This window comes from Accipiter gentilis, chromosome 2 (genome assembly GCF_929443795.1).
Source record: "Accipiter gentilis chromosome 2, bAccGen1.1, whole genome shotgun sequence".
Taxonomy (NCBI): Eukaryota; Metazoa; Chordata; class Aves; order Accipitriformes; family Accipitridae; genus Astur; species Astur gentilis.
In genome coordinates, this window is record NC_064881.1 from 8,484,221 (window position 1) to 8,498,480 (window position 14,260).

Sequence of the window (14,260 nt, forward strand, 5' to 3'; positions counted from 1 at the left end):
CAGCTATAGGCACTAACAATACAAGTAGAGCAGATTTTTAATGTGATAGAAATTGAAATGCAGACATCAATGACTCTGACCTAAAGTTTAAACTAAAGGATGCCTCAAATGATTGAAGGAAGATTGTTTTCTCAAAAAGGAGCAAAGAGAGAAATTTTTTTGGTTGAAATGGACCTAAGTGTAATGTGGCTGCTAAATACAAAGAATGATAAATACATGTTCTCATCTGTTCGTCCTACTAGGTCTGCCACCTACTGCTTGATATACTGGTTAGGCATTGCTTGTTATGCCAAAAAAAAAAAAAAAATCACCAAATTTGTCACAGTAACTAAAATCACATGAACTAAGCTCTGTTACACCCTTTTCAAGTTGGAAGGTAATTACTGCATCTCAAAGTTACTGGGCAGGAAGGCAAGGAAGGTATTTTTTAATAGGAGGAGGGCAGGTAGGCTGCTGCAAAAAGGTAGGTGTCACACTGCCATTGGCTGGAGCCTTGAACTCAACATTGTCTCCAAGGCACTTGGATCTTGGAAACTCCAGTTTACAAAAGGTTGAGGAGGGACAGGAGAGGACAACAGAAATGGCAGAAGTTGAGTTACTGCTCTATGGAGAGTGGCTTGCCAAGCGGGTTTAGAAGTCTTCCTGAGAAAGGATGTATGTTCTTTCCTACTAAGTTAAGTAGGACATGCTTGGATTTACTTTAAATGTAAATGACCAAAAAAGATTGGTTGCTTTGTAAATGAGAGGGAGGAACAGTTTTATAAGAAGTCTCTAGGATCTTTTTCATGCCAATAGATAACTTGAAATCAGAGCCCTGGCAGAGAAGCAGAACCACTGGGACGAAGCTGTGTTTGAAATGGCAAGAGCAAAAGAGGTCTGAAGCTCTTGTGTGCTTGGTAGCAACAGCTCCCATCTTCTGGGACTGCCTTCCTTGTGAAGCACTCTGGGTCAAACTAGGGCATTTCTCATGGGTTTGGAGTTGGAGATAGTACTAAACTCAGCTCTGTTACTTGATTTCTTTGCTTTGAGTCTTTGTCTTTGTGCCTTCCGTATACTGCTGCAGAGCCCGGTCCTGAGTAGGTGAAGAGGACTTACCCAGGAACAGTGAGACAGCATAGGGTTGGGCTGTCAGTTAACAGCAAGTTGAGAAATCTGCCCAACTGTTAAGTGTATGGGGGTTTTTGTTTTGGTTTTTGTGATTCATGCACAGCTTATAAAAACAGCAGTTCTTTCCTTTGACGCTGGAAGCCTTAATCTTCCAGTACATCTTTTCAACAAGAAAGCATATGTAAATAGTGATATACACTGTTTTCTGATTTACGCTCCAATTTTGCCCATTTCTGTAATTTGTCAAGCTATTCTCCACTCAGTAAATGCCTGGATAGCAGCCACAAGGGGTTTGCTTGAATTCTTTCAGTTGCTAAAAATAAGTTGGTTTTGAAGTTGTTTTCTGTAACCGCTGAGGATATTTGAGGCAACAATAGGTGACTATCAGCCTATATTATAAATTGTTTTCATTCAACATCACATTCCTAGCCCTTGGCAGAGTTGGGGTGGGGGTGGCAATCTGTGCAGTATGGAAGAAAGCATCCAGTGCACTGAGACACATTAGCAGAAGACAGGGCTCTCTGTCCACATGGGAAATACAGTTCCTGGAGACAAAGTTTTGAAATACATCATCAAATCTACTAGGAGGCATTTTAAGTCACCTTGATAACAGTCTGTCCGAACTTTTCCTACTTGGTCCTTCAAACTAACAACTATGGGTACTACTTTACATAGTATGCCTATATGATGTACTTCTAGATGCTGTTGTACCTTGTTTTCTGCAGATTGCCTCTGCTGCACTGTCTTTTTTGACTTAGTTGCTTTGCTTTTGGCTTGCTTTCTCATATCCCTCTTGCCCAATCCTTGTTTTGTTTGTTTATTTGTTTTTTTTTTAGTCAGTATTCATTCAAAATTAAATTAATGTCTTACAGCATTTCAAGGGATATTGTCATTGAAGCCCCTTCTGTGTTAGTTTATGTGAATGGGTTCAACAGGTAACTGAGTCTGTGGATGTAGCAATAGCTACCAGAAAACAAGTTCACAGGGAGGAAAAGTATGCACTGAGAGGGAGCAGGTGAAAACCTTCTGAGACCAGATAAGCAGTAGTCCTGTTGAATCCACCGGATATCCCAAGATCCCATAAACTCTGAACAGCAAGAGTCTGCCAAACCTGTCTGAGGCCTCCACCAGCACAAGCTAGTATCAACAGCAGGTTGTGTAACCCAACTGCATCTGAGAAAGTGGCAAACATAGGCTACAGGTCTGTGCATACACCTGGTGAAACAAGGGACCCCGCTGAGGGACTTTCTGAATGCCTACCTGGAAGCCAGTGGCCCACCTGTCCGACCCCCCTGGCTGGGCTTGGCCTCCGAAATGTCACTGCAGCAGGATGACATGAGGGTTGCAGGAGTGGACTGTGGGAGGGAGAGAACTGGATGCACTATGTGAATAGTCATCGGCTATTAACAAAATCTGCTGAATTCTCTTCATAACAGCTTAACTCAAAACATTTTCTAATAAACATTGGTCTGTTTCCCCCAACATAATTGCCCCATCAGGGAAACAGATAGTATAATACAGGGAACTTTCAGCTATGTGTAACTGTAAAACATGGAACAAATCATAAGTTTCTGTCCTGAAAAAATGCATAATCCTTTTTTCTTATCTGTTTCGCTACGTAGGATTTTCTGAGATTCCTCTTTAAATTGTTGTTAAAGATATTATTTTTTTTCCTGTGTTCTAAGGTCTTTTCCTTTTTCCAGATTCTCTAGATCTTTATCCTCTTGTTTTTTGACCTGTTGACCTTTTTCCTATGTTTACCAGTGTGGAAGGAGTAATTTCTTTAGATGTCTTGGTAAGTGACTCTTTAGGAGATGGGAACCTATTTTAAAATCAGTGCACCCTGTGTGTGTTGGAGTTTTGAGGAACTGAATTGTGCTTTCTGATTTATGTAGAGCGGTGATACGATGCCAGTGTCTGCAGCTGAGAGCTGTGCATGGCCTGGCATGTAGTGGGAGGAAATGTGGCATCCTTTCCTCTCCCTTGTTTTCATTGCACACCTTTATCCCTCCACCCTTCCAAAGAAGACTCCAGCTCCCCATCGTTACCTTCCTCACACCCACTGACTAGGACCTCTACTGCATTCCTTTGTCCACCTAAATTAAATTCCACCTTAATGATCCAGTGTTTCCTACCACTCCCTTGCCTGGGTGCTGCTGTGGCATCTCAAGCTAGAAGTACAGGTCGAGGTGTTGGCATGGCTTACGGAGCAGGTGGAGACCTGGCAGTGCTACTGCACACAGCAGCAAGCAAGTGCCAATTATCTCATCTGGCCATAGCCTTAGCACTGCTCCGTGTACCCCTGGTAAGGACCTGTATGCAGGCAAAAAGTTAGGAGATGTTGCTGAGATGTACCTCTTTGGTTTGACCTGTACACCTATCACCATCATCAGTTTCCAAGCTTTAGGAACCTCTGCAGTGAGGACTTCTCTTTTTTTTTTTTTTTTTTTTTTCTTTCAGACTGTATAAATGAAGTTCAGTGAGGCGGTGTTATTCAAATCCCTCTCCAACCAAGGTCTACATACTGAAGGCGAATAGTTACCTCTGTCTTCAGTATGCCGTAAATATCACTCTCTTCAGAATGTACAGTGTGGAAAATATTCCATGAGCAAATTAAGTCTCCCATTTCTAAGGGAATCACCATGTCTCTCCACTGCTGTTGCCTTTTAGAAGTTCTGATCAATGCCTTCTGATGCGAAATTACTTCTTCTAACCTTCATCTTAAGAGTGTCCCATGCTTACAAGTTATTGGAGTAGTGCTGTTAGATCCCAGCTTAAGTTCAGGGGGGTCTGCTTGAGCAAAAGCCAACATACCATGATGGATTTGCTGTTCCTTTGCCAATAGGATGCCTGAGGTTTGTCAGCTGTGCTGGAATCACTTTCCACATTAAACAAATGGAGGGGAAAAAAGAGTACATCGAAAAGCAAAGCTTAAGAGGCTTGGAGAGCTTCAAAGAAATGAAACAATAACATGTTTAATAGCTAATTCCCTTTCTGGTTTGGCTTTAAGGTAGCTTCAGCCTTCCAGTCTGCTAGCAGCCTTCCTAAGTTCTCTGCCAGGGTGAGTCACAGCTCCTGGAGCTGGGATCCAGTCCTTTAGACAAGCCATCTTTAAAGGTCTGTTTACCTTTCCCAAATGATAATGAATTGTAGTGAGAATTGCTTTATGTTTTCCTCTTCTTAAAACAGGATTTATGATGAATATAAATTCACCTGTGGGAGCTTCTTGCAACCCTCAGTCCTGATTCAATCCAAGCACCCCTGGGATCCTGTTTGGTGTAGTTTCATGCTGTTATGCAGAGATAGATGCCTTTGGAATACCCCTCCCTGCTGGGCTGTCTCAACTAGTTGACTAGGAATGCAAAACAAGCAATAACCAGAGCCCTGGTCTGACTGTAAACCATTATTTACCTGCTAGGAATGAAATTTCCTGCTGACTGAGAAGGGGAATTAAGAAACTTAGCCACGTAACGCCAGTATGTAATTCATGGCACAAATTGAAACCCATATATGGTTGCTCCTACTTATGCTTCTGTAGCCTGTAATGTAGCACTTGAGAGAATGGATGAGAGGACAAATCTAGCAATTGTAGGCAATCACATCTAGGAGCACAGAAGGGAATGGGCCTTAATGTGGCTGCTACAAGTGGGCAGCATCATGACTTCATTGCTAAGTGAGACACTTCAAAGGATTGCTAGTGTTTCTGTGTTGCATTGGCAAAAACACAGGCTTTCCTATGTATCAGTTCATGTGTTTCTCAACGGTAGATTTTTTTTTTTTTTCCCTCTGAAAAGCTGTTCAGGCAAGTGCAGCAAGGCCCCAGTTGCATGACACAACGGTCATAACTGATTGCCTGTGCTTGGAAGAAGCCTGGTCAGATGAAGAAACAGCAATGTGCCTGGCAGTTATGAATAAACTCTGAATGTAGCACTGCATAAGGGAGCTCATAGATTTGCTACTATATCAGAGGGACATCTGATTGTTGTGCAGATGTGTTAGACACTGAACCATTGTGAACACAGCTGAATTAGGGTATTGTAATGAAGGGCTTCTCCTCTTGTTTTATTTTTAGCGTAGAGCTATTGCATCACTGCCCAACCAATACAAAGACCATTCAGTGAGTCTTTTTTTTTTTTCCTGTTTGCTTGTTGAACTAAAGGTTATCGTGTTTTCTTTCCAGTACCAAATCGCTGCAAGGAATAGTTCAAGCCGGCAACCAGGGAAAGTGTTTGGATGCTCAAAGTAAGTATGTTTGTGTGTTTCTATGTGTTTGTGCTAGTGACTGAGAAAGTACCCAAGAACTTGTGTTTGATGTCTGTAAGGTGGTAGCTAGATAGGTCTGATATCAATAATAGAGTGATGTTCCTTTGCAACATCTTTGTGTAATTAATAGATTCAAGTAATAGGGAATCATTCACTCATGCAACAGAACTGATAAAAGCTAAACTAGATGCCACAGACTTTTTGGAAATAATTTGGGGTTTTGACTGGAGTAAGAAGGAAATGCTGGCAGAAAGGAATTAAAAAAAAAAAAAAGAAAGAAAGAAAAACTAAAGATGGACAATGATCCTCCCTTTCTGTTTGGGAGTTTTGAGAAATTGTATTCTTTTGTTTTGTTAAATGTTGGCTTTTCTGCACGTTATTAGTGCTGCCTTCATAATGTTAGGTGGAAAAAGAGCAAACTACGTGAAACGCTGCTGTACAGGGTTAGTAATTAATGTCCGATAGAATTTGTAAAGTGCCATCCCTTTTTTAATCCCCATCTATGGGAGTTTAAATTGCATCCCACCCGAGCTGGATGTTAACTTAAACTGTCCAGCCTCCAGCTTGGCACCTGTAAAATCTGCACAGGGAGTCAGTCACCTGCGCAGAGTGGAGAGATGAGTGATACCGGGAGATAGGAGGCCCACAAGGTGGCAATGTTTAGAAGGCCTTCGGAAAGGATGCGCCTGGATCGGATCTGGGCTTCCTGCCGCTGCCATCCCTTGCTGCCCTTGTGTCATTGCTGCTGCACCTGTGCTACTGAACAAGAAATTTTCACTGTTGCCAAAATGGGGCATAGGATACCCAGAAAAAAAAAACCGACGCCCCCCCCCCCCCCCCCCAAAAAAAAACCCCACACACACACAAAAAACCAAAACCAAAAAGCAAACAAACAAACAAAAAAAACCCAAACAAAACACAAAAAACCAAACACACACCCAAACCCTCTTATTTGAACAGATTCACTATTGACAGTGCTCACCATACTGTGCTGGATACCACACGTGCCTTTTCCCTTGGCAAGGAATGTGCTGCAGCATTAGGGGTTTGCAATACAGTTGTGGAGATTCTTTACTCATAGTGAGTGCTGAAAATATGCATAGCACTGAAATGATGGTAGGGGTGTATAATGAAGAACTTTCATTTTAAAACACACCAGTGCATTTCTGATAATGCTTGAAAAGCTGTTACAGTATATAAATGCTATCTTTGGATGTAGGAGGCATTTCAGTTTGCGGTGATACTTTCTGTTTTGTAGTTAAAAGTAAAAAGGTTTGAGCTATTTTAAAGACTTGATTCACAGTGAAACTAGGGATTTGCTCCAAGTTATTTAATGCCCTGAAAAAAACCCTTTAAATATGTTTGCAAGAAATTTCTCCAGATATATGATAGACATGATGCAGGGTAACTTCTATGGGAAATAGAAGAATTGCCTGTGTTCACTGGCACAGACACAGGTAAGGAAAGAGACTGACACTGGGAGAGTTAAACAAGGAACCACAGAGTTCAGATTCTTCAGGCTGTGAGAGAAGAGTTATTTTCACAGCAATTAGAAGATATGCAGGGCTCAAGTGTACCTAGAGATTCTCAGGAGGAGAACAGCCTATAATTTAGAGCTGAAAGAGTATATGTCAAGGATGAAGCAATAGCTTTAGACTACAGGAGGCATCTGAGAGCACAAACTAGGAAAAAGTAACGTCCACAGGGTCCACACTCCTTCGTGAAGGTGTTGCAGATGGAAGCATGGCAGGGCAATGCCCTGTGCTGAGCCACGGTGGGTTTCATCTATTGCTTTCTACTTTTGCATGGAGTAGATGCTGCTGCTTAAAGTCAAGCTTCATCACCGTGGTTATACTGGTGTTCTTACAAGTACTTTGAAACAACAGGAAATCTAAAGAGAACTGTGAGCTTTGAGATAGTGTGCAGCTACCAAATAGACATTTATAAAAGCAGACTGCATCCTACCTGTCTAATAGAAACTTATCTGACATGTGCAGATTTCCTGCAATGAGTAACCCTCTCCAAGAAGCAACAGACAGCTTTCTAGTGTATTCCCCACAGGTTGCTGCTTACTGGGTAGCCTTTACTTTCCAAATCCATTAGTACTTATGGCCTATTATACGTCAAAATAAAGATGTAACTATCAGCCTTCTAATACTAGAGATTCATTATATTGCTGTAGAATTAGCTAAGCCATTACAATTGCAAAAGCCAAATCCATGAAACGTGCTATTAGATACTAGTCTTCGCTCAGGAAACCTTCCAGTCAGGTTTCAGTGACTTTGAGCCTGACAAATGGGTGTATTTTTTCATGGAGTTCAGTTATATGGACAACAACATGAGGGATAGATGTTGGAACATCCAAGGAATTTTACAGTTCTCACATCAGGCACTCTCATGTACGAGATGCAGCTAAGGGGCCTTTGGGCAGTTATAATTCCTTGCCTGATGTATCCTTGCTTGATGTATTATCACTAAAACAATTACAATACACCCTAACATTAGAAAGCAAGTCTGGTTTCTACTGGAACATTATCTTAGGAATTACCTGTTATATTTCAGTAATTTTGAGATGGAGGAAGAGAAAGCAAGTGTGTTAAAAAATATGTATATATACATGTATATAAAGTGTGTTTGTATGATGAACTCTTAACTCATGAAGTGTTCAGGGGAGATCTGAACAAAAAGCCCTGTATGAGCTTTTCTCTTCCCTGCACAGAAACAAATGTTCCCAGGTCATTCATGGTAAAGGTGTGTTTCCTCTCCCTTCTTTCTCCCTATCTCCCAGCACTGGTGCAGAATAAAATGCTACTTCTAGATAAGCGTATCTTGTTTCCTACTCAGTTCCCCACTGCTTGTTTCCCCAAACCAGTCCCCTTGATGTCCACCAAAGAAGACTTGACTTCCCTAAGGACTGCTTTATACCTTCAGCCAAATGACTTAAATATGAAATAGGTGAACTTCTGGGCTGAGTGGTACTGCTTTGAAAGTATTTTCATTCCATGGAAACAACACAAGGTCGCCCAAAATGTAGCGGAGGACATCTGTTTCAGAGTCAGTCCTGCATAGGACACAGCTGCTTTATAGCTGGTTTTGATTCAACATGAGAAAACCGGAGACCTAAATCTTGAACCTAAGAGAGCAAAGTTAACTGAAGTGGAATGTTTGTTTATGGCTGCGTGCTCACCAGCCCCGTTCCTTTCTTAACTTGGGAATTGGGTAGCTTGGATAGCCTTTTATGGTGCTGTCTGAAAATATTCTGAACTTTGGGGTGATATTTATTTTTTCAGTGCCCAATACCAAAAATTATCCCACAGGAGCTCAGCAGAGTGGCTGACTCATCAGGAACGTAACTTTCCTTTTTAAAAAAGATAACGTGTGGTTTTGTTCAGAGTTAATAATGAGATCCTTTCCAATGCAGAAGCTGTCAACAGCACTGACATACATTCACAGTTACAAAAACACATAGCCTTGTGGTTGGGGGTTTTATTAAATAGAAACCTCATTTTCTACTGTAATAAGGAAAAGGCACTGTTTTCATACCACTAGTACCTTTTGTGCTCAAAATGCTACAGAAGCCTTTTTTCATTTTATACACAATACGACTGTTCAGAGGTTACAAAATGTTGCTACTTTGTGCCATGACTATTGAAGCCATGACAATATACAATAATATATAAAAAAGAATGATACCCTTATTTCTAGTCATCTTTTGTTGCCTTCTGCATTTTGCCTATCAATGGTGCTTCGTTTAAAAGTTGGAGAATGTTTATTAAAGGATTATTCAAGTAATGGTTTGAGATCTGCTCCACCAGCAAAAAAAAATATTTTTTTTTTTAAGGACCTTAAAAAATATTAATCCTTGTTAGATATGTCAAGTATTTGTAGTGCATCCAGATGCTGTAAAAATAACTGTGTCATTTTTCAAAGCAGTTTCTAGATTTTATAAACATGATCTTGCAAACGTGAGCAGGACCTACCCTGATTCTATGCAGTCATCCTGAGTCTGACATCAGGCTGGAACTGTTAGGAAAACAGAGGATCTTTTTCTAGTAGTCTGTATCTTGCTAGTCTGTTTGCAATACTGACTGCAAGTGTGATCACTTGCTGATCACTTCAGTGTCCAGAAGGTGCTAACAGCAAAGTGGTAAGTAGCCCTAGACTTCATCTAGGGAAGGAAAGGCAAAGGCAGGAGAGATGGAGAAAGGAAGGCAGATGGAGGAGTGTAAAAGGAAGATGGGAAGAGAAGGTTGGGCTGGCACAGTGGTGACTGCACACAGCGGTGACCCCCAAGTGCTGCTGAGGAATATGACAAAGAACTGAGCTGAAACCAAAATGCTGTTGCGGATGAGGTGGGAGGCGTGTGGAGCTCAGAGTGTTCATGGCTTCCGTTCCCACCTGTACCTTCTTTTCTGTGAAGTACACGTGTCCCTGTCCTGTGGCGCGGTAGGCACTGCGTAGCTTACCTGGCCTCCTGTCCGATGCTGCTGCTAAAGTCTGTACCTGCACATGAGGTGCTGGGATGCTGAGCCGCGATGCTCAGGGCCTCCAGCAGCAGAGTAAAATCCAGTGGGTGGACAGGCTCCCAGAAACCCACCATGCCTGCTAAGAGCCCAAAAGTAAAGAAAGGCTTGATAGAGGTCGTTCAAATATTGCACTTTATTTTAAGGGGGTGGGGGGTGTTTGGTTGTTGCTGGCTTTTCTGAGTTTTACTCTTTGGGTTTTTTCTTAATCCAAGTATCAGCATTTGCCAATATTTCTCTGCAATCACTGGGGCTGGAAACTTTGGTTTTCATTAGCTGACTGCTGGGATTCTTATACGATTAATTTGGTCCGTGATCTGCAGCTTCCAGAAAATCACCCTATATACTGAGTCACAGTAAAGCGTGAGGTCAGGTGCTGGCAACACACAGCACGCTAGTGAGGTCAGGTGGAAGCAGCACACATTTAATTTTATAAATTGTCCTTACAGTAAAAATGTTGCTTATAATAATGGCTTCTTCAGCCTTCTTAGAGACTTGTTTAGCCTTAGGTAGAGTGTGGGAAGGCCACTGTTGTGTGCCCTGCTGTTGCATTACAATACAAGGTAGCAAAATTAGAGGTTTTCAGTGTCTCGGGACCTAGTAATTTGTTGTCCTTGATGCGTTTCCTCTGTTGTTAATTCAGGGCTTGCACTCAAGCCCCACTGTTGTAATCATCTGTATCGTCTGGCATGTTTGTTCCTCCCTGAGCCCGGAGCAGGCACAGCAGCAGGCATGTGGTGGGAGGCGCTTGCACGTGGGCAAAGTCGAGGGCAGCTGGCTGGAGCCTGAAAAGCCTCAGCTGCAGATCTGCCACCAAAGCGTGCACAGCTGCAGCCCCCGTTAAAAATCCTCTCTGAGTGATGAGATAGGCCAGGTACGTGTCAGGGTTACCATTTAGCGTGGGGAGTGCCAGTTTTACTGCTCCACAAATACCCCCGCTCCTCGTGGAAGGAAGCTGGCAGTGCCCCCACATTAAGGTTTATGCAGTGGCTTCCATTAGAGCTTCATCCTCTTACACAAGGCCTGGATTTGGCTCACCGCTAATGACCTGAGCGGTCTGCACGGGATAAACGCCTTCTGAACGGCACTGTAGGAAACACCCTTACATGAAATTCTAGGTTTTAAAAAGAAGAACTAGTTCTCATCTTGTGTTTGTATAAAAAGAACAATACCGACTGCGCTCAAGTATCTTCAGACTTGGTCTCACTTCATAGCTAGGATCTTTTTTGTCTAATATAAGAGGCTTCGTGTAATCACTCTTTTAAATCTACGGCTTAGGTTTGACAAGTGGGTCATTGGTTAATGGAAGCAAGTAAATCCAGCTGTTTATCTTTTCAGTAAGATCATGCGCTTTCTGTATGTTCTTGTCTGCTGGGAATGGAGAGGGGTACATTTTTAATGGCCCTCCCTCTATTTCAGAGTAGGGGTGTGAGCTTTATGTTACATTTCATCTGTTCCCTACATTTAAATAAAACAAAGTCACAGTAGTACTTCAGCTGGTATCACGTTTGATCCACAAATTTACATCAGCAGTTGTGGTGTGATTTTTAAAAAGTTGTTAACTTGACTTTATAAGGAAAATTTACTGTTGTACATTGCTTGCAAGTTTTGTTGCTTCCTCATTTCTCCTCCCTGAGCCCCAGTATTTGTGTGTGTTGCTGTTAGCAGATGCACCTTCCACTAAAGCAGGCCAGTAGTAGCTTTCTCGCAACGAGCTTTGCCTCTTAACAACCAGGCAAGGACTTTTTTTTTTTTTTTGCTAATTTGAAACTTCAGGATTTCAGAAAGTGCTTGATAAGCTTTGCATGGGGTGCTAGTATCTAAATAAAGCACTAGCTTACTAAAGGTCTCAAAGTACTCAGGGAAACTTGGTCTAATATGTTAAGTTCCAAAAGTCTTCTTAGAGAATGCCTGTCAGCAAGAGAAGTTTCTTGACACAGTTTGAAATTTCTTTTTTTTTTTTTTTTTTTTTTTTAATTCAGAGTACTAATATAAGTGTAACATGGTTAAAGCTGTCTGTGAAAATTATTTTTCCTCTTCTTTTGAAGGCTATTTTATTAATAAGGACTTAGTATAAACACTAAGATGACAATGAACCTCGATTTGCCATTGGAAGAAGTCCGTTTTCCATCAATAAATGAGGAAACTAAAACTTTAAGATTAGTGAGAGTATTGTGTAACGTAGCAATTAGATTGTACTTAAAAGAACAGTTTCTTGCTCCCAAATGCTCTAGCATTTGCAAATAGTAACTATTACTTGTAAGTGTGTTACAAGTCTAAATACTTAGGAGCAAGTTAAAAAGCATGCGTGTAAGAAATCATCAGAAAGTAAAAACCAGGATGCCTCAGATGGGTGCATTTGGCCTGTAAGGAGCCTGAAATAACTAAGAGCAAGTCTATTTGAATGGTAAGACAAGTTTCAGTTAAAAAATTGTGTGCAATATGTATATTTGTTCTAGCCCAAAGAAGCAGCACTCCTTGATTTCTCTGTGAGCTAGTGATCACAAGCAAATCCTTGCAACCTAGTATTTCAGAGGTGCTGAGGTGGCTCGGGGATTTCAGCTCTTTAGTATGCTAATGGCGGCAATGTGTCACAGGACGTGTGCGAATCGTGGGTATTATGCAGCCCTTAAATACAGATGTCACTTCTTGGGATGGCTGCGTGTGAATGTGCATGCACCTTAGCAGGCAAGTACTGTAGCACATTCCTCTCAGCCTGGATGAAATGAGGCGTAATTAGCTAATGACAGTATGTTAGCTGGACAATAGATATGCTGGGGACTTTGTCCAAGGGAAGGGAACCGATTTGACCCAGGTTCTCAGCAGGTGACCGATGAAGGAAAGTGGAAATTGCCCAAGCCTACAAAGGATTGCACCTGACAAAGGAAGGGTGGGAAAGAATGGGAGAAAGAACGATGGGGAAAGCTCAGGTGTGGAAGAAATCCTGAGATAAAAGGGAGGAGAAGCTTATCTAGTTGTAGCCATGGAGAAAAGGGATAGGATTTGCTTAGCTGCGGAGCTGGAAGCACCGCATGGATCAGAAAGCAAACTATGGAAGAAAGGTTGGGGACCCACCATAGTGGTGCTGAGGAGGAAGCTTGCACAGACTTGGGACAGTAAGTGTTTTGAGGAAGCTGGTCATAGCAGCAGGGCCTGTTTCTGTGTAATTGTAAAATGAGGAAAGCTGACAGAAATTAGTTTTTGTAAACTGCTGTGAATGTCCCAGATGAAAAGTAGTTCTCAGGAGAAGGGGCAGGCGTCATACAAACAATCAAAAAAGCACGCCTTTTTCTGTGTAACTTCTTGGCATTTTCTAATTTGATGGGCATGTGACACATTCGCTTTGTAAGAGAATGATTTGTAGCACGCTGTAAGGACCTGAGGAAACTGTGTAGAGTGTTTTGCAGCAAGGCACCGGATTCTTGGATCAGGGTTTGCAATTGCAGAAAAACTCACACACAACTGAATGACTTGGCAGTGCGATTTTGATGTCGGTCAGGCATGAATACGCTCTGTATTTCTTTCACGATAGCTAGAGTATGTAATAATGTTTATGTTGGCTTTTTGCTGGGTGTGGGAGGATGGACACTTAATTGACAGTTTCCTGGGATGAAGTAACCCCTTCAAATCTTGGTTTGTAATGATCTAGCCCTTTCTGTCAGCTGATTGATCCAAAATGTCAGCATTTTTCATCCAGTAATAGGTATCCAAAAACTTGAATGACCATCTGCTGGAACCATTACTTTCTGGTGCCAGCCTTCTCCCTTCCTTTTTAGTAGTGGTGAGCATCTTTGACAAGTTGGTAAATGTTGACAAATGTAATGTTCCTCATGATGGGTTATAAACCCTGTGCAAGCTTCACGTGTTCGGTATCTGTAATGCTGATATTAGACAAGGTGCAACACTATGCTGAACAGATCTTAGCCAATAATCATTCCAAACCATTTAAACTTCTCCTACTTGTGTTACATGCAGGTATCAGATAGTCATGTGGAGCATTAAGTTACTTGGATAACATATGCAAATCAAATGGCTATCAGCTTCACAATGCTTCTTGTACGATAGGAATGGAGAATCATTGATCTCAAGAACCATTAATAACTATTCTTGAATTCTTAGTATGTAATATCAATGCCAAGTCAAGTTTTCAGCAGAGTAATGTAACAAGTTATGTTGAAAGTCATCATCTACCAATAAAGGTATCACTCTAGTGTGGGATACAGCCATATCAGATTTTCACATTAGAAACTTCTGCCCTTGACAAATGGTGTTGCGAAGTTTCTCCTTTGTCCTCCCCCATGCCCCAGTGTTGCTTTTATGAAATATATCATTAGACTGAAATGCCTTCAAAGTATCAGTGTAGAAGA

At 41.6% G+C, this 14,260-nt stretch overlaps 1 protein-coding gene across 5 annotated transcripts in view; it reads left to right on the plus strand.

Annotated features, from left to right (window-relative positions):
* Positions 1-14,260, plus strand: part of MAPRE2 (microtubule associated protein RP/EB family member 2) — a 101,424-nt gene that overhangs the window by 21,227 nt on the left and 65,937 nt on the right. For all 5 annotated transcript variants that reach the window (XM_049830178.1, XM_049830159.1, XM_049830205.1 and 2 more), the window contains exon 2: positions 5,288-5,349. Coding sequence is in view for 1 of the 5 variants with exons in the window: in XM_049830159.1 (XP_049686116.1) it covers positions 5,288-5,349 (62 nt within the window). In the remaining 4 variants the exon portion in view is untranslated. The remainder of the gene's footprint in view (positions 1-5,287; positions 5,350-14,260) is intronic.